At 33.2% G+C, this 19,587-nt stretch overlaps 1 protein-coding gene across 1 annotated transcript in view; it reads right to left on the bottom strand.

Moving 5' to 3' along the window:
- Positions 1 to 121: 121 nt before the first annotated feature.
- The window catches only part of LOC128249425 (protocadherin Fat 4-like), a 65,014-nt gene continuing 45,548 nt past the window's right edge, over positions 122 to 19,587 (bottom strand). The window contains exons 15-24 of the mRNA XM_089363306.1: positions 14,991 to 15,060; positions 10,414 to 11,193; positions 10,067 to 10,237; positions 9,771 to 9,956; positions 9,307 to 9,370; positions 9,064 to 9,142; positions 5,738 to 5,817; positions 849 to 3,178; positions 367 to 505; positions 122 to 201 (exon numbers count right to left, since the gene is read on the bottom strand). Coding sequence (XP_089219432.1) covers positions 122 to 201; positions 367 to 505; positions 849 to 3,178; positions 5,738 to 5,817; positions 9,064 to 9,142; positions 9,307 to 9,370; positions 9,771 to 9,956; positions 10,067 to 10,237; positions 10,414 to 11,193; positions 14,991 to 15,060 — 3,979 coding nt within the window. The remainder of the gene's footprint in view (positions 202 to 366; positions 506 to 848; positions 3,179 to 5,737; positions 5,818 to 9,063; positions 9,143 to 9,306; positions 9,371 to 9,770; positions 9,957 to 10,066; positions 10,238 to 10,413; positions 11,194 to 14,990; positions 15,061 to 19,587) is intronic.

Raw genomic sequence — 19,587 nt, 5'->3', positions numbered from 1 at the left:
GTAAAGCCCTTATGTGTGATGTGTGAAAGAAACATAGAGTTGATATTTTTATATGAATATAAAGTATTGTATAAGATTTGGTGTGTGAGAGAATCATTTAACAATAGTCATGGAACATCTATTATGTTGGCTGTAGATAGGTATCTTGTATTTGTTGTCCCTTTAGTATTGTGGCTGCAACTGGATTGTCATTGGTATATTCTGCAAAATATCAAATATACAAACACAAATTACATTTCAATATAACAATTCCAATATATAAAAGATAGAAACATTGATCTTATATTACACTAAGCATAACATTATATATTGTCCTACAGTAATAAAGGTAATTACATTTATATGTTATGTTTCGATAAAAGTTACCTGGTTCTGCAGGTGTCTCATCATATGGTTTAGTCTTGCCATTACTCTTGCTAGCTTCTCTGTCCTTTTGGGATGTTAAGGAGCCACTGTTGTAGTTGCAACTGGTGCGACGTTCTTGACTATGGATTGAATCACATCTCTGTTGATTATATAAGGAGAAATCCTGTATAAATACAAGTTTAGATCACTCCTAATTATTCAGTTTGTATTTCTATAATGAATATTGTATGTCTTTTGATATCTCTAAAATTATAAAGAATAATCAATTCAACTGTGAGAGCGTTGCAATAAATATTAGCTAAAGACATAAAAAATGTTGTACACACAAGTGACTGAAGTTGAGTTTTATGTAGTAATAACTGTACAGATGTGAATAATGGATAAAATAATTTTTATAATAATAAGAAATAAAACAAAAACATTTTTTTTCCAAAATGATATTTACATGAGATTTAAGATACAACAGCTAAAATTGTGTTTACCTGAGGCACAGGTGGAAGTCTCCTTTGTGTTGTTGAGAATTTCCACTCATCTGGTGTCTGTTCCATTTCCAGAAAAAACTGACTTTTAGATTTTATTGTCTGAAGATTTCGGTTAAATATCTCTTCTGCATTTCTTGTTATTGCAACAGGATTGTTAGTCTGATATAGTAATTGTCTCATCTCAGTCTGAGAGAGAAAGTTGGGATTATCTGCAGTTGTAGGTGAGTCATTTGTGTGATTAATACATCTGAAAACACACAGTGTTATGGACACTACAATAGCCACAGATAGTATTACAGCTGCTGCTACAATGATAATTATCCAAGTCATATTCAGGTTGTCACCAGACTGGAATGGGACAGCAGTCAACATTGGAGATGTATCATTACTAACAAACAGTGTTAGTATGATAGCAGTTGTTGCCGACTGAACTGGTGTACCACCATCTTTCACTATAAATTCCAGTTCATATGTTCCTGCATCATTTTGGTAAACTGTGCGAGAGAAAGATAAGACACCAGTGTGTGAGTTCACTGTAAACAGGTTTTTATCATTGGATCTCAGTATTCCATATGTGAGGAAAGCATTGTTTCCAGTGTCTTTGTCAGATGCTTTCAGAATTGTGATGTCCTTCTTACTGTGTGGATGGTAGTGGACATCTAGATTGTAAGGGTCATTATTAGGAAACGTAAAATACGGAGCATTATCATTTTTATCTAGAATCTCAATAACAATATTGGCAGTGTCATTGAGAGAAGGTGTTCCATTATCTTTCACTAAAACCTGGAACTTATAGATGTCTTTCATTTCTCGATCTATTGATTGTGATGTAGAAATAAATCCATATTTTGTCAGTTGGAATGGAATGTTATCATTGTTGTTATCATTGATGATAGAATATGTAAGTTGGCCTCCATCTTCAAGATCAGGGTCTGTAGCATTGATGAAGCCAATAGGGAAGTCAACTTTCTGGTTTTCATAGGTGAGGAATTGGAATGTCTCTTTGGTAAAATGTGGTTCTACATCATTGACATCAGTTACTTTGACAGAGAAATATTTTTTACTTTCTAGTTGAGGTGACCCCATGTCATGACACACAATAGATACTTTATAGTGGTCCCTTATTTCTCTGTCAAGATGGCCCTTAATAATTATCTTATATTCTTTAGAATCTATTTTGGCAAGTTTAAACTTATCATGTTTTAAATCACAGATAACCTCACCATTGGGTCCACTATCAGTGTCAGTGACCATAACATAAGCTATAAAACTATCTACTTCACTGTTTTCTGAAACAGCTGTGGAACTCTCTGTTAAAGGAGATACAAAATCTATATTTATCAATGGAACATTGTTTTGGTTATTAATTACATAAATGTGAATTCTGGCTACCGACTTTAGTGGTGGATTCCCTCCATCTCTTGCTTCTATAAATAAAGACTGCATCTTACTAAAGTGAAAATTATCATGTAAAAATAAATCTCCTGTTTTCTTATCCAATACAAAATATTTCTGGATATTTTGAGATGTTTTATGGTTGAAATGATAAGATATCTTTCCATTTTGTCCAGAATCTTGATCTGTGGCTTTTAAAGTAAGAATTGGTAAATGTCTTTGATGTGAATTATTTATAGAGATGTTGTAGAGTTTCTGTGAAAATACAGGTGTGTTATCATTAACATCTGTCACAGATATGCGTACCTTGAGCGTAGCTGTTTTCGGAATTTTCCCGCCATCTTTAGCCTCTAAGGTCAATATATACAAATCCTTTACTTCCCTGTCTAATTTGTCTTCTAACGTCAGTTCAGGTATAAAAACACCATCATTATCTTTTGCCATATACAAAGAAAATGGTTCTCTTTTATGGTATTTTATGTTATATGAAATTTGGGAATTTATGACGGTAATATCTCTGTCTATAGCATATGGAATTTTTTTCTTATTTCCTTTCAGACTATCCTCTGCAAACTTGATACCTATTTCATCATCCGTAAATTCTGGAGAATGGTCATTGATGTCTTCTATTATTATTTTCACCTTCAAAATCTTCATGAAAGTTTTTCCTTTCCTCACTGCTACTTTAACTATTCTGGAACATTCCTTGTTGTATGTACACAGAGACTCAGCATCCAGTGTTTGAGTAGTGTATAGTTTTCCTGAGTTGGTGACATTAAATAAGTGAGAACCACTCTCGACTGTCCTTTGTAGTTGTGTAAATGTAATGAGAGTGTGTTGTTGATGTGTGAGAGGGTGTGATAAGTTAGAGTCAACAGCAATGTCTCCTATATAGGTATGAGGACTGTCTTCTTCGTTGACATGGTAGGTGATGTCTACAGACATTACAAGAGACTGTTGTGTATATAGCAAACACACCAAGTAAAAAATGTTTTCATTCATGACTGCAACTCTTCATTCCTCATTATTATTGAATATTTCTACAAGTATAATAGAAATGGTTTAATACCAGCTTAAAGAAAAATTTTGACATGAAAGTTCATCAAATATAAACCTTGGAGTACTGTACATTAAAAATAGATTTGAAAATTGTGAAAGAAAATCATTAAAATTAAATGTTTTTACGTGTTCCTATTAGTGTGAAGAAATAGTCCGGGTTTACATTAGAGTTATCTCCCCTAGACGTTGTAAACAATACTCATCTGAGGCGTTCTTTTGAAAATTTTATATATCATGCTCACCGTCGTTTAACGTCCGCTTTCCATGCTGGCATGGGTTGGACAGTTTGACTGAGGACTGGCAAGTCAGAAGGCTGTACCAAGCTCCAATTTGATCTGGCAAAGTTTCTACAACTGGATGCCCTTCATTACGCCAACCACTCCAAGAGTGTAGTGGGTGCTTTTTATGTGCCACCGGCACGAGAGCCAGTCTGGCAGCACTGGCAACAAACATGCTCGAATGGTGCTTTTTGCATACCACCAGCACAGAACCAGTTAGGCAGCACTGGCATCGAACGCGCTCGAATGGTACTTTTTACGTGCCACCAACATGGGCGCCAGTCAGGTGGTACTGGCATCGGGTACGACAACGACTTCACTTGACTCAACAGGTCTTCACAAGCACCGTTTATTGACCAGTAATTGAAGGGTACTCTTAAATGGGCTGATTATGCTTCACAGGCATAGGCCACGTTATGGTCTCACTTGGGTTGCCAAGTCTTCTTAAGCACAACATATCTCAAAAGGTCTCAGTCACTCGTCATTGTCTCCGTGAGTCCTAACATTCAAAGGCTGTGCTTCACTACCTCATCCCAGGACTTCCTGGGTTTACTTACCTCTTCCACAGGTTCCCTCTACTGGGGGGTCTCTCTAGCATAAAGGGACATGCTGAAACAGTACTGATGATAATTAAACAGTACCGATGATAATTAAAATACTAGGTTTGTTAAAAATGAACAAAAATATACAAGCCACACCAGTGCTTACAACATTACACACAGTTCACAAGGTAACTTTGTGTAGCACAGTCCACATCCTACACAAATACTTTGAATCCAATAGCACAACTCATACAGTGCACCAGCACATATACAATACAATAAGCACAAAATATAATAACACAGATTCATAGTCTATAGAATCAACACCAAATAACACAATGTAACATTAAACACCATCAATACTCAATGAAATTAAACACACTCCTATATAACTGAAAATCAACAATGTAATGTTGGAAAACTATGGGCTTTTATTGACATGGAAGTACTGATAGAACAACTTGTACAACTAATACTACAATAAAGATATATGGCACTCAAAAATAAACAGTTGAAGATAAAGATTTTGAAATAACCAAAAGTAAATATTTTGCCAAACAAAACAAGGTGGGAAAGTTCATAAAACAATGAAAAATTATTTCATTCTTCCCTTAAATTTAGTTTCTACCAGAATGAATATGTGCATGTCAACGGAGCTCTTCTTGGCTGATATGTTGTACAAATATTCAATGTTTACTTTCAGGTTTGTGGTAAAATCATGGAAGTTGAAGCACACTGCAGGACTGAAGACATGTGTTCCCATTCTTACAGTAACAGACTGAAACTATCTTCATGCCTCCAGGAGCACTTTATGTACATACTATGTATGCTATATCAAAACAGGAGATTAAGAAGAAGTAAAAATGTTAGTTTCCAATCTTCTGTTTTGATATGTAATTACTCTGCGAAAATATTTCTCAGTATTTTCAACTCTTATGCATACCTCACACAAATATAGGATCCACATACAAGTCTGACATACTGGAATGCACAACATGTTTCAAGAGAACACAGTTTGGATTACAACTCTCTCTACATACTATACCTAGGACATACAATTGTATAACACCAACAACTCACTCTACACAACTGAAACTTATTACTGCCATACAAACGACTCACACACACACACACACACACACACACACACACTACACAACACAGTTACTGTCTGACAGTGAATTACTCAACACAAGAAACACAATCACCACCCAACAAAATTATACAATTCAGGCAGCACATATTCTACACAACAGAAAAGCACAATCAGTGGTCTACATCCTTAAAGGACAATGCTGCACACACCTTGGGAACACTGGAGGTATCCTTGGTGACAAGACAATGTCTCTAGCACTGATGCCATGATAAAATGCACCCAAAATATTGGTTGGCAATAGAAAGGACATTCAACCATATAAAACATGCCAGAAATGGAATGCATGAGTGAGACAAGAGGAATGGTCCCTTATCTGAAACAGGATTTGACTCAGTCTGTGACAAGTCATCCAAACCATGCCAGCAATGGAAGGCTGACAAAAATGAGGATGATATAAGTATGTGTGTGTGTGTGTGTGTGTGTGTGTGTGTGTGTGTGTATGTCTACCGTTATGTTTACCCTGGTCTAAAATATAGTGATGTTTATGTTGTGACTCTATGTCCTGTGAGATAAAGGTTTGATAGAAATGATGGCTGAAACTAACATAAGAATACAAAATAGCAACACTAATATCAGAGACAATATTCTTTTCTACTCTAGGCACAAGGCCCGAAATCTTGGGGGAGGGGGCCAGTTGATTAGATCAACCCCAGTACGCAACTGGTACTTAATTTATTGACCCCAAAAGGATGGGAGGCAAAGTCGACCTCGGCAGAATTTGAACTCAGAACGTAAAGACAGACGAATATCAGAGACAATATTAAAAAGAGAAAAGGATTGTATAAATAATAAAGGAAAATGAAATCTAATTTCTAAACAGCCAAGTAGTTGCAATAACACAGGCTTTCTACCATTCTTACTGCAATATTTGCATCTGTATGTTGGCACTGAACAATTAGTGATTACTACATATACAAAATGAAAAGTATTTAATACAATATAATGGAACATTAAACATGTAACAATAATGTTGATGTTAATGTGAGTTTCTGGTGGAAGTATGATGTTTGTTAGAGATTTTAAATTCAAGAGTTTTAAATAGCAATGCATGTGCATAAATAGTGAAATTATGGACATGTAGACATGTATTCAAAATAAATAGGTATTGCAGAGGAGGATTTCTAGTAGAGACTAGAAGATATATAATTAAAGATATGAGAGACTAGTTAATGAAACGTCAGCTACATACAATAATCTATCAAAAATGCATTAAAATTGAACTCCAGTAATAATCAATGAACAATTCACATATTAATCTATCAATAATTTTACAATTTTCCTTGTATTTTGTTTTGAAATTTTAGTTTGTCTTTCTGTTTGTAAGGAAGGACATGAAGGCCACTGAAGTGAAATATATTACAATGTAAGCATTGTTTCGTTGCTGCACATGAGGTCTTTGGATTATCTTGGCCTACATTCTGACCGTAATATCAATCAAATCTTTAATTGCTTTCTTTAAATGAAATTAAGACTTGTAGAGTTAAAATAAATATTAGAATGCTTACAAATTAAAGGAGACAGTTTCAAATGAAGGAAGTGAACTGAACTACAAGAAACTTTTATTTTACAACAGATTAGCAAAAAACAAATAGTAGTTCCAATAAAAAATAAATACTGAAAGGTTCAACAATTAATAGGAAAAGAAACGGTTCTTGCAAACCAATATACAGCAGAAAGTCAGCCAAAATTCTTATGAGATAAAAATATAGCACAGAAAATGTGACATTAAACATTCATCTTAATTCTATTTCAAATTGTTATTTCCAGGTTAATTTCTATCATCCACTGTCTTCCACCATCTTGGATGTAAATCTCCACACAATGTTTCTTTCATAATTAAATCTGGTAAAATAAGATGCTTCGTATTCTTATTATTATTGTAAATATCTAATCATGTAAACCTTTTTAAGAGAGATTATATTTATTAAAGAAATGTTATAATCCAAACACAGAGAAACGAATTCATAAAACTCAACTCTATATTATTGGCAGATCAATATATGTTTTATGACATGTAATGAAACACATGTCTCCTATTTAAACTATATTACACCAATACTATTTACGAAAATGTTTAAAAGAATATTTAGAAGACAGTATGGAATTAATTGAAGGTAAATTCTCTGATTGTGGACAGATTCGTATGGTTTTTACAAATAAAGGTGTGTATATATGTGTTTTAAAAATAAGGGGACAAACTACTACTACTAATACTACCACCACCACCACCACTACTACCACTACTACCACCAATGTTGCTGTTATTAATGGCGGAAGTGATGGCTTGATCTCTCTATCCTCTACTGTCCAAGTCCCTGTGTGTATATACACACACACAACATGGTGAACATTTTACATTGTAGTGTTACACTGTCTTACATTAGAAACACATACAATATAAATATTATAATGGAAATGAAAATATAAAAAGATAATAAAGAGAGAGACTTACCTGCATTGTTTAATCCTTCACTGTAGTTGTGTGTGATGGATGATGTGTATCCTGCTGTAGTGTTCCACTCTAACTGCTGCTGCTGCTGAAGTGGTATTATAGTGGTACTGCTGCTGTTATAGTAGTGTTCCTATGTTACTGCTGCTGCTGTTGTTGTAGTGGTGGTGGTAGTGTTCCTGTGTAACTGCTGATATAATAGTGTGACAGTTGCTGTATGTAGTGGGAGGTGAGATGTTAGCCAGATGCTGGTGTGTGCTAGTTACAACTCTATGTCCTCCACACACACACACACAATTGTGTGTATGATGAACAAAGAAAAAAGCTATCAGCCTCACTTTCAATATTGAAAGAAATCTAGAAAATCTCTCTCATCCAATAGGAAATTACTGCAATGTTGTCTGTGTCACACAAAACACATCAAACAAGAGAATTCATGTTAAACAGAAGCTGTTTGATGAATTATGTGTAATTATCTTTCATATATTTTATAGATAGTGTGATTAATCGAGGAGTATCCTATTTAGTTCTGTTATTAAGTATTTTTTAATATTAAACTGATTGTAGTATATCCTAGCAATAAAAAGATTCTTGTAACAATAAAAAATTCAATGTTAGTTAAAGAAATAGACATTGTTGATACAAACGTGGCAAAAAGAAATCTAAACAACAGCTATTAGGCAACAACAGTAAATGTAAATTATTCATAATGGCTTTTGCTGCATAAAAACTGTATTTTATTATTTCTATGAAATATTCGTATAGCCACATTTTAAGTGAATGGACAAATTAGAAATCTTTAGTGTTGGAATGTATTTAATTTGGGGAGTATTCATAAGATTTACTCAATCGAAATTCAACACTAGATGTAAACATTTTTCATGTAATATTTCACTTTACTTCATATTATGCTAAATTTATTATTACTCTTCTCTCAGATGCTGTGGATACTACAAAATATGACAACATTCTGCAGAACCTCCAGATTAATATCATTAGTTAAATGATATAATAGCAAAACTTTTATGTTGTTTTATGCTACAAATGGTAGATGTAAATATAGAAATTAGAATCACACTAAAACTGGAGCTTAGAAAATTAAATATAACATTCAATGAGCCCAATATACTGTCATCAATGATAATATAGATAAGGGCATTTCTAGTATTTGAGGTATCAGAGATGTAAATCAGGGGTCATAACAAAAACCAATGTAAGGCCATTTATGTGTGATGTGTGAAAGAAACAAAGAGTTGATATTTTTATATGAATATAAAGTATTGTATAAGATTTGGTGTGTGAGAGAATCATTTAACAATAGTCATGGAACATCTACTATGTTGGCTGTAGATAGGTATCTTGTATTTGTTGTCCCTTTAGTATTGTGGCTGCAACTGGATTGTCATTGGTATATTCTGCAAAATATCAAATATACAAACACAAATTACATTTCAATATAACAATTCCAAGATATAAAGATAGAAACATTGATCTTATATTACACTAAGCATAACATTATATATTGTCCTACAGTAATAAAGGTAATTACATTTATATGTTATGTTTCAATAAAAGTTACCTGGTTCTGCAGGTATCTCATCATATGGTTTAGTCTTGCCATTACTCTTGCTAGCTTCTCTGTCCTTTTGGGATGTTAAGGAGTCACTGTTGTAGTTAGACATGCTGGAACTGATGTGACCTTCTCAACTATGGATAAAATCATATTTCAGTTGATTATAGAAAAGATAAAAAATTATATCAATACAAGTCTAGATCACACCTAATAAAACAGTCTTTATATAAAGAGTATTATATTTCTATAATGAGCATTGTAACTGTTTAACTATCACTAAACAAAAAAGAATAGTTAATTCAGAAAGTCGCAGATAGACTATAAATTTTAAGCAAAGGAATAAAACAGCTCATACACATGAGTTTCTGAAGTTGATATTTTATAGAAATGTTTGAACATATGTGAATAATCAATAAAATACTTTTGCATTTAAAATCAAAAGGATATCAGTGACATAAAATAATATTTACTTGAGGCACAGGTGGAAGTCTCCTTTGTGTTGTTGAAAATTTCCACTCATCTGGTGTCTGTTCCATCTCCAGAAAAAACTGACTTTTAGATTTTATAGTCTGAAGATTTCGGTTAAATATCTCTTCTGCATTTCTCGTTATTGCAACAGGATTGTTAGTCTGATACAGTAATTGTCTCATCTCAGTCTGAGAGAGAAAGTTTGGATTATCTGTTGTTGTAGGTGAGTTATTTTGTGATTAATACATCTAAAAATACACAGTGTTATGGACACTACAATAGCCACAGATAGTATTACAGCTGCTGCTACAATGATAATTATCCAAGTCATATTCAGGTTGTTACCAGACTGGAATGGGACAGCAGTCAACATTGGAGATGTATCATTACTAACAAACAATGTTAGTATGATAGCAGCTGTTGCTGATTGAACTGGAGTACCACTATAAACTCCAGCTAATATTAATGACTTTAAGAACATGGTATTTTGTTATGCAACCATAATATATTACAAAGTAGAGTAAATGGTGTTATAAGTCAATACCATGTTCTATTGTGCTAGTAATGCTATTACATCACTTGTTAAGGTCAGCTCATATGTTTCTGAAACATTTTGGTAAATTGTCCGCGAAAGATAGCACATCAGCGTGTAAGTGCAACACCCAGCACACTCTGTAAAGTGGCTGGTACTAAGTAGGACATCCAGCTGTAGAAATCTTGCCAAAACAGACAAATGGAGTCTGGACAGCTCCTGTCAAACTGTGCAACCCATGCCAGCATGGAAAACAGACATGAAATGATGATGATGATGGATTTCAGTATTCCATATGTGAGGAAAGCATTGTTTCCAGTGTCTTTGTCAGATGCTTTCAGAATTGTGATGTCCTTCTTACTGTGTGGATGGTAGTGGACATCTAGATTGTAAGGGTCATTATTAGGAAAGATGAAATAGGGAGCATTATCGTTTTTATCTAGAATCTCAATAACAATATTGGCAGTGTCATTGAGAGAAGGTGTTCCATTATCTTTCACTAAGACCTTGAACTTATAGATGTCTTTCATTTCTCGATCTATTGATTGTGATGTAGAAATAAATCCATATTTTGTCAGTTGGAAAGGAATGTTATCATTGTTGTTATCATTGATGATGGAATATGTAAGTTGGCCTCCATCTCCAAGATCAGGGTCTGTAGCATTGATGAAGCCAATAGGGAAGTCAACTTTCTGGTTTTCATAGGTGAGGAATTGGAATGTCTCTTTGGTAAAATGTGGTTCTACATCGTTGACATCAGTTACTTTGACAGAAAACTGTTTCTTAGTCTTCAATGGAGATGATTCCATGTCATGATATACAACAGATGTTTCTTTGTCAAGGTGTCTTTTAATAAGAGAATGTAACATCTCCATTGTGTCCAATATCATTATTAATTATTGTACCACAAGCTAAAAAAGTAAACAGAATAATGATCAGTGAATTGTGACAGACACTATAATCTGAAGAAATGTAACATTAATAAAGCAGTTACAAAAAATTCTCTAGAAAACCTAGCTTGGAGATAGAATTTTAAAATAATTGAACTAACTAACCCCAGTACTTATTGTCTTCTTTTTTAAGCCTAGTACTTAATCTATTAGTCTCTTTTGCTGAAATATGGAATGTAAATACACCAACACCGGTTGTCAAGAGGTGGTGGGAAACAAACATAGATACAAACACACGGCTGGCTTCTTTCAGTTTCCAGCTACCAAATCCACTAACAAGGCTTTTGTCAGCCCAAGGCTATAGCAGAAGACATTTACTCACGGTGCCACATATTGGGAGTGAACCTGGAGCCACATGGTTGGGAAGAAAACTTCCAACCACACAGCTATGCCTGCACCACACACATACATATAATACTCATACACACCCACTCACATATATTTTAGTGGATTCTTCAGTCTAATGGTTAATGTTATAGCCATTAGACTACCCACACAGATGATTTTTTTTTACAGTGATGAAGGTTTGTTTAAGATGAGCACACCTTTTGGAAATGCTGATTGTAGAAAGTTTGAGCAAATGCTTGCCACAAATTCAATTAACAACATACCTCAAGCTTTTCTATCAGAGAGTTAGAGTCTGACCAATCCTGGTAAGCTAAATGTGCATGTGCGTACCAAAGACAGAAATTTCTACACCCTCACACATACATTGAATTCTGGGAGCAGTGTTTTTGTAGTTACAGAAACTTTTATCACCAACAAGTGGATAAAAAAATATTTATAGCAATGCCAAAGTGTATTTAGTATGGAAGAGTGGACAAAGGCTGTGAGCTGGCAGAATCGTTTTTATGTTTGGCAAAATGCTTAGCAGCATCCGCTGAGGTTGACCTTGCCATTCATCCTTTTAGGGTAGATAAAATAAATACCAGTTGAGCGCTGGGGTCGATGCAATCAACTTACTCCTTCCCCCAAATTGCTGATCTTGTGCTAAAATGTGAAAACAATATGGGGAAGTGGATATGTGGATTGTGCAAGCAGAAATTTAAAAAAAAAAGTTAGTATCTTTAGAAAGGATGAAACAAAATCGACATTTTAAACTTAATTTGACTAAAACCCTTTAAGTCAGTGCTCTAGCATGGCCACAGTCAAACGACTGAAACAAATAAAAGAATATATACCTATACACACACACATATTATATATATATATATTAAAGGTGGTGCCCCAGCATAACCGCAGTCAAATGACTGAAACAAACAGGGGAACAGAGGGAATGGAAGGTATGGTGATGCAGACAGAAAAATAGAACACAGAATATGAACACACGTATAGTTTTATTAATATTTAACAAAAGTAACAGAGTGACTCAAGCACCGAGAATTTCATACATTGGTACTTAAACGCACGAAAACCCTCTGCTAAATATTAATAAAAATACACATATATTTAAAAATGATCTGGAATCTAAAAAAAAAACCAAGAGTCATCTCCCTTGCAACATTTGTCGTCTGCGTTCCGTTCGCAATTGCTGAGAGAAACGCTGACAATGAAGGCTCGTAAAATTTGTCTCCTTAGATTTCTAATTTTATATCGTCGCAAAATTTATTTAGGAAAATGTTTTCAATATGGATATTTACATGTAAAAGCAAAGGGTGAGTAATGATATTCATTTCTGATACATCGTATGAGTTTTGTTAATTTCTAACACAATGCTTGATAATCTAAAAAAAAGGGGGGCGGGGAGATTCTTTATTAAATGCTAAAAAGAAATTTTTCGAAGGACTTCCATGAGTTTTTTTCTTTTTTTAACAACGTTTTGTTAATATTTAATAGTTTGATAATCAAAAAAAGTTTTATTCATAAATCGAAAAAAAAAAAGTCTTTATAAAGTGCTAAAAAGAAATTCAGAGAACCTCCATAAGTTTTTCGTTACTTGTTTTTTTACTAACATTCATTAACGGTGTTTAAATATAGTTTTGCTTAAAAAAATTCGAAGTACTTCCATTCCCAACTTTTGAGCAGTTTTAGTGTCGTCTGCTTTAATGGAAATATTAAATTGTTATACTGTTTTAATATCGTCTGCTTTAAAGGAAATATTAAATTGCCATTTTGTTTTAATATCGTCTGCTTTAATGGAAATATTAAATTGTTATACTGTTTTAATATCGTCTGCTTTAATGGAAATATTAAATTGCCATTTTGTTTTAATATCGTCTGTTTTAATGGAAATATTAAACTGTTATATTGTTTTAATATCGTTTTCTTTAATGGAAATTACCATATTGTTTTAGTATCGTCTGCTTTAATAAAAATATTAAATTGTCTATTGTTTTAATATCGTTTCCTTTAATGGAAATATTAAATTACCATATTCTTTTAGTATCGTCTGCTTCAATGGAAATATTAAACTGCCATATTGTTTTACTATCGTCTGCTTTAATAGAAATATTAAATTTCCATATTGTTTTGATATCGTCTGCTTTAATGAAAATATTAAATTGCCATATTGTTTTAGTATCGTCTGCTTTAATGGAAATATTAAATTGCCATATTATTTTAATATCGTCTGCTTTAATGGAAATATTAAATTGCCGTATCATTTAGTATCGTCTGCTTTAATGGAAATATTACATTGCCTTTTCGTTTTAGTATCACCTGTAGGAATATATTAATCCCATGTATGTAACTGATGTTTGCTTACCAACCACATGGTTCCGGGTTCAGTCCCACTGCGTGGCACTTTGGGCAAGTGTCTTCTACTATAGCCTCGGGCCGACCAAAGCCTTGTGAGTGGATTTGGTAGACGGAAACTGAAAGAAGCCCGTCGTATATATGTATATATATATATGTGTGTGTGTTTGTGTCTGTGTTTGTCCCCCCCCCCACCAACAAACATCGCTTGACAACCGATGTTGGTGTTTATGTCTCCGTAACTTAGCGGTTCGGCAAAAAGAGACCGATATAATAAGTACTAGGCTTACAAAGAATAAGTCCTGGGGTCGATTTTCTCGACTAAAGGCGGTGCTCCAGCATGGCCGCAGTCAAATGACTGAAACTAGTAAAAAAGTAAAAAAAAAAAAAAAAGTATACAATTAAGGTTGAAAACTGAACTTAGATGTTGCTCTTTATCCTCCATAGCAGGCACTCTCTATAGTATGCATGACTACACATACAAATAACAATACAAACTGGACTTAAGAAGAGATCTTTACAAAAATATGATCCCTGACGTGGATAAGCAGAGATGGAGCACAAAGTGATTCCTGATATAAGTAGAGAGATGAATCAAACTAACACAACACTGCCAATGGGATTGGACTCTTGGCTACAACAAAGCCTCAGTTCTAAGAGGGTGATGTGTATAATGAATCACATTAAAAAAGTAAAACTAATTATGTGTGAAAAATATGAACATGCACTAACATATGTGATACACCAACATTTACACAAATGACACTTTTAATACTTTATTAATCTAAGATGATAGGATGAGATTTATTGCTATATTAAGGAGATAACACAGCCCTTCAGAAGATTTCTCCTCATCATGTTCAAGGAAATGTTTCTGTTGTTTACTATTAGATCAATTGTAGCCAAAAAACTATGATGAAAAGTGTTAGTCATGACAATCCTATCATTTGAAAAGTAGGAAATTTATTTTTAGCTCAGACATTGTGCAATTTGTTGGGGTTTTGGTCTTTTCACTAGATTCAACAACTAAATTATTGTGTGTTTACCAAACCTTGATGTATTTGATGGTAAAAGTGTTTGGTATTAAGAAAAATGTTTGCCTGACAGGCAATATATCTGTTGTATAATAGAAATGCATATAAAAAGGAAACAAAAACTATTGTTTTGAATTACTCTTTAATTTGAAATAGCTATTTTCTTTACCTTTTAAACACACTTCTATAAAGTATTTGCAGATAGATGAATGGCTGCATTGAAACTGTTAAATTTAATGAATTCTAAACATGGTTCAATCTTAGGTTTCAGTAAGTTGACAATAATCTGTTTGTTAATGCAATTATTACTACAGTTCTATATTTAAGAGATGAGAAATTATATACATTATATACATTTGACAGATATTTGTTCTCATCTTCTTTGTTGTCAACACAATGTTTCGGCTGATATATCCTCCAGCCTTCATCAGGTGTCTTGGGGAAATTTCAAACATGGGTTCTCATTCCTAAGGTATTTTTCGATGTTGTTATTATTATTATTATTCAGGTCACTGCCTGGAATCAAACTCAGAATCTTGGGGTTAGTAGCCTGCACCCTTAACCACTATGCCATATGCCCTTGGGTATATGGCGTAGTGGTTAAGGGCGCAGGCTAGAAAAAAATTAAGATGTGTGTCAGTATGTGTGTGTGTGCGTGCATGTTCACCATTTATTTTTCCATATTAAATTCCAATATAATTGTAATCTTAACATTCTGAAAGGTATTTGTAGAAAAATTTCAGAAAAAGTACCCATCCGACTCAGGTGAATTTTCTGAAACCCTCTCCCCGCCCACAGAATTTTTTTCCATTTCACATCAAATTTCAATATAATCAGGGTTTAAGCTATCTGATGTGTATTAGTAGAAATTTCATTTAAAAAAAGCCATTTTTCTGAAAGTTATGACGAAATTGAATTACTTGTGTAGGTATGCCTAACCTTAAATTATCTTTATAAATAATTGTAGAGCGGACAAAATGAGTAACTTCGGATTTTTTTCCCCTACCTGTTTGAAATCATTATATTGCAAGTAATACCATCAATATTTTTTACTGTTGCATCATCTTAAGGAGTAGAAATTGGTCAATATAGTTGTTGCTGAAGTTGAGTTAGGTTGAGCGTAGATGACAGGTATTTTTCTCTTTTCAAGAAATTTTTCCTCAATTTGACCTGATTGTAATTGAGGTTACTAATAAAATATTTGGATAATTTTTGGTGTGAAACAATTAACATCCTTTTTTCAGTGGGATTCCAAGTAAATTTTTTTTCCACACTAATGTCTAATTTGATAATTTTCAAGTTTCAAAAGTGATGTTTAAAAATGGGGTAAAATGAGTAATGCCTAATTTCAATGACTTCGTCTCTATGTAAATATATCGGGAAGAGAGCCACTACAGCAGATCATGAAGAAGCTATAGAAGATATTTTGAGTTTTGTTTTTTTATTTAGTTCAGTTTCATTAATTTCATGTGCTATTTTTCCATGATCCTCTTCCATTTGACCTAGATATTTTAAATCTTGGGGCGGAGGTAAAGAATGTGTACACCACCAGTTTTCGGTGATGGGTGGGTAAAACGGAGGGGTGGAAGAGATATTGAATGTTTCTTAAAGGAAAATTAAAATTTTGAAAACGTGATTTTTGGGCAAAATCGTATTCTCCTATATCGAAAACATAGATATCTGAAAACGGGTGATGTACACATTCTTTACCTCCGCCAAGTTTTGTTGCATTTCTGATTTTTGTGATATTTAAGGATGGATATTGATGTGCATAGGTCACTTTTCAAATGTAATTCTGGAAAATTGAAGAGGAAAATGTACCTTATCTTGGCTTAATCATTTTGCCCCAGCTAAATTGGTCTTTCATATGAAAGGACGGCGATAATTTTCTGAAATAGTGATCAAATTATATTTTATAATGCTTTTAATGCATTTAGGGAAGGCTATTTACTTTGCTGATATAGTTTTTGAGGCAATCAATCGGTATTGGTCTCGAGAAAGTAAAACTATACGTTCAGCAACTTTCGTAAACATTTTTTGTTTTCTTTAATGTTTATTTTTTGCAACTGAAGAGTGAAAAAGACGGTCGCACACACACTCATTGTCTTTCATTTACACAAACACTCACATATACATACATAAATAAATATACGTTTTGTTTTCACGAATGGCTTATGTTCATGTGCATGTACGTATAGTTGTGTATGCATGTGTGCCAGAGTGTATGTATATTTGCATATATTTATAGGTCTGTGTATGTAAAAGAAAATCAAGAAATAAAAATGTTTTACGGAAATTGCCGAACATATGGTTTCGCTTTTGTAAAAGATATATTGTCTCAGTCAAAAATGCAATAAAACACCTCATCCCCCCCCCCCCCATTAATTATTTTTTTTTCAAACAAGCACAAGACCTTGAATTTTCTGGGACTGTAGCCGATCGAAATCGATCCCTTTTCCTGGCTGCAACATATATCAAAATATATGCAGCATGCTTTAAAGTTAGAGTTTAAAATTTCTCACCTTTTGTAACAATAAAAAGCCTCAGTCCGCGAAAACTAGTTTGGTCTGAATCGGCAAAATTTAAATAATGAAATTCGTTAATTTGGAGAAGTTCGTATGTCATGGGAAAACGAAAATGCTTACAGTTCTGCATTTCACCTTGTAAGACAAAAGTACTTTAATACCTCTCTCGGAAGGGGTAGCTTCTAAACGGCACTTGTAATTTATTCCTCGTGGGTTATAAAACAACTCACAAACTTTACTATTTTGAATAAAACAGTTCAGGTGCGCGACAAGTTATGTCCCTTGCAACATTTTGCCGCCAGTATTACAAAACGTTCACACATTGTCACAGACACAATCACACAAAAAACATCGGTTACACTTGCATGCTAACACACAGAATCATTCACGCGTGGGTACTAACACAAATACAGTTGCACGTACGTACACACATGCGCGCAATATAAGCAGTCAATAAATATAACATTATATTGTCAATGCAAGTTTGTTTACTTTGTCTTGTTATGTTTCAAATTTTACATAATCCATAGAATAATTTTAGAAAATGTTCATAAAATGGATATTTTGTTACTTATGCCATGTTTTTACATATTTGATAAGAAAATTTACGTGTGTTTACTACTATTTCTTTTGTAACGCAGCAATGACTATAAATGGGAAATTCCCGTGAAGGGGATTTTCGGAATAGCTGCCTCGCCTAAATCGGAATTTTTTCCTTTCTCCAGATTTCCAATTTTTACAGTATTAGGAAAAGGCCTAACAAATGAAAAATATATATATATATTTATGTACGTATATATGTATATGCATGTATATGTATGTCTATGTGTGTATGTATGTATGTATATATATATATATATACTCTTTTATTCTTTTACTTGTTTCAGTCATTTACTTACATTTAGCAAATGCTACAATGTGATATTGAAATGAAACTACACAATTTAAAAAAATAGAATTAAGAAAATGAGAGGAGTTTAATAAAAAAAGAAACTGTTGACAATAACATTCTTATATGTCTAGTTTATAAGAATGAGCAAGTTATTCTGAAATAATAATGTATGGGAATTTATTTATAAATATTGCTAGGGTTAAGATATCTCAGATTTTATTCCTCTGTTTGGCAAAACAGTTGATTTGTAAGCAAAAGTTTGCATAACTTTTCAACTTAGTTCATAGTTTCTGAGTTCTGAAAAAAATAAAAATAAAAAAATTAATAAATTAGTAAGGTACATATTTTTTGGTAATAAAATACTCTTTAATATTTCCAAATATCTGAAGAGCTTTCAATTTTTGTTTTATTCCCCAATTCTGTATTGGTTATTTCTTTCTCTATTATGTAGATATAGTTTTGTGGTAAGGATTTGTTTCACAATCATGTGGTTTTGAGTTTAATCTCACTGCATAGCACCATGGAGAAATATCTTCTGTAATCATATGTCTTGTGTGTGAAGTTTGGTTGATAAAAACTGTGCTAAAGCCTACTGTATATGCATGTGTGTAGCAAAGTTGCATTCCTTTACATCAAAACATAACTTGTTAACTCAATAAAAAAATACTGACTAAATAAATACCAGATTGAAATAAGTAGAGGAGAACAATATGATCAACTGAAGCTCTAGACAGCAGTAAAAATTAAAACCCAAGTTGAGCTAACAAAGAAGCTTTGTAACAACTCTCATACAACCAAGCTAAATTGTGGTCATCCAGACCAGTCATCAAAAATTAGTATCCTTTAACACGGCACTGGTTATATCAGCAGAAGTCTTTATAAATGCAGCTGGAGCAAGCTGTTCCTGCTTTCTTTTTCCATGTAATTTAGCTACAACAGTCTCAAACCAAGCATTGTTATGGTTGAATAAAACACCAAATTGTCACAGCAAATGTGACACAAGAGCTTTAATTGAAGAACATATCTTTAATACTATTTTTATAATTTGATTCAAACCTTGTTTTTCCTTATGTTGTAATTGAAAATTGTTGCCATTTTTCTGTATAAGTTGCTGTGCCATCCAAACCTTTAATTACAAACTTTCGGAAGTGAACATTGATTTTGAAATATTGTTTCATAGTGCTCCTTAGTC

This window comes from Octopus bimaculoides, chromosome 14 (assembly GCF_046866305.1).
Source record: "Octopus bimaculoides isolate indiv1 chromosome 14, ASM4686630v1, whole genome shotgun sequence".
Classification (NCBI taxonomy): domain Eukaryota; kingdom Metazoa; phylum Mollusca; class Cephalopoda; order Octopoda; family Octopodidae; genus Octopus; species Octopus bimaculoides.
Note: the sequence above shows the minus strand (reverse complement) of the source record. Positions and strands in the feature narration are given on the sequence as shown.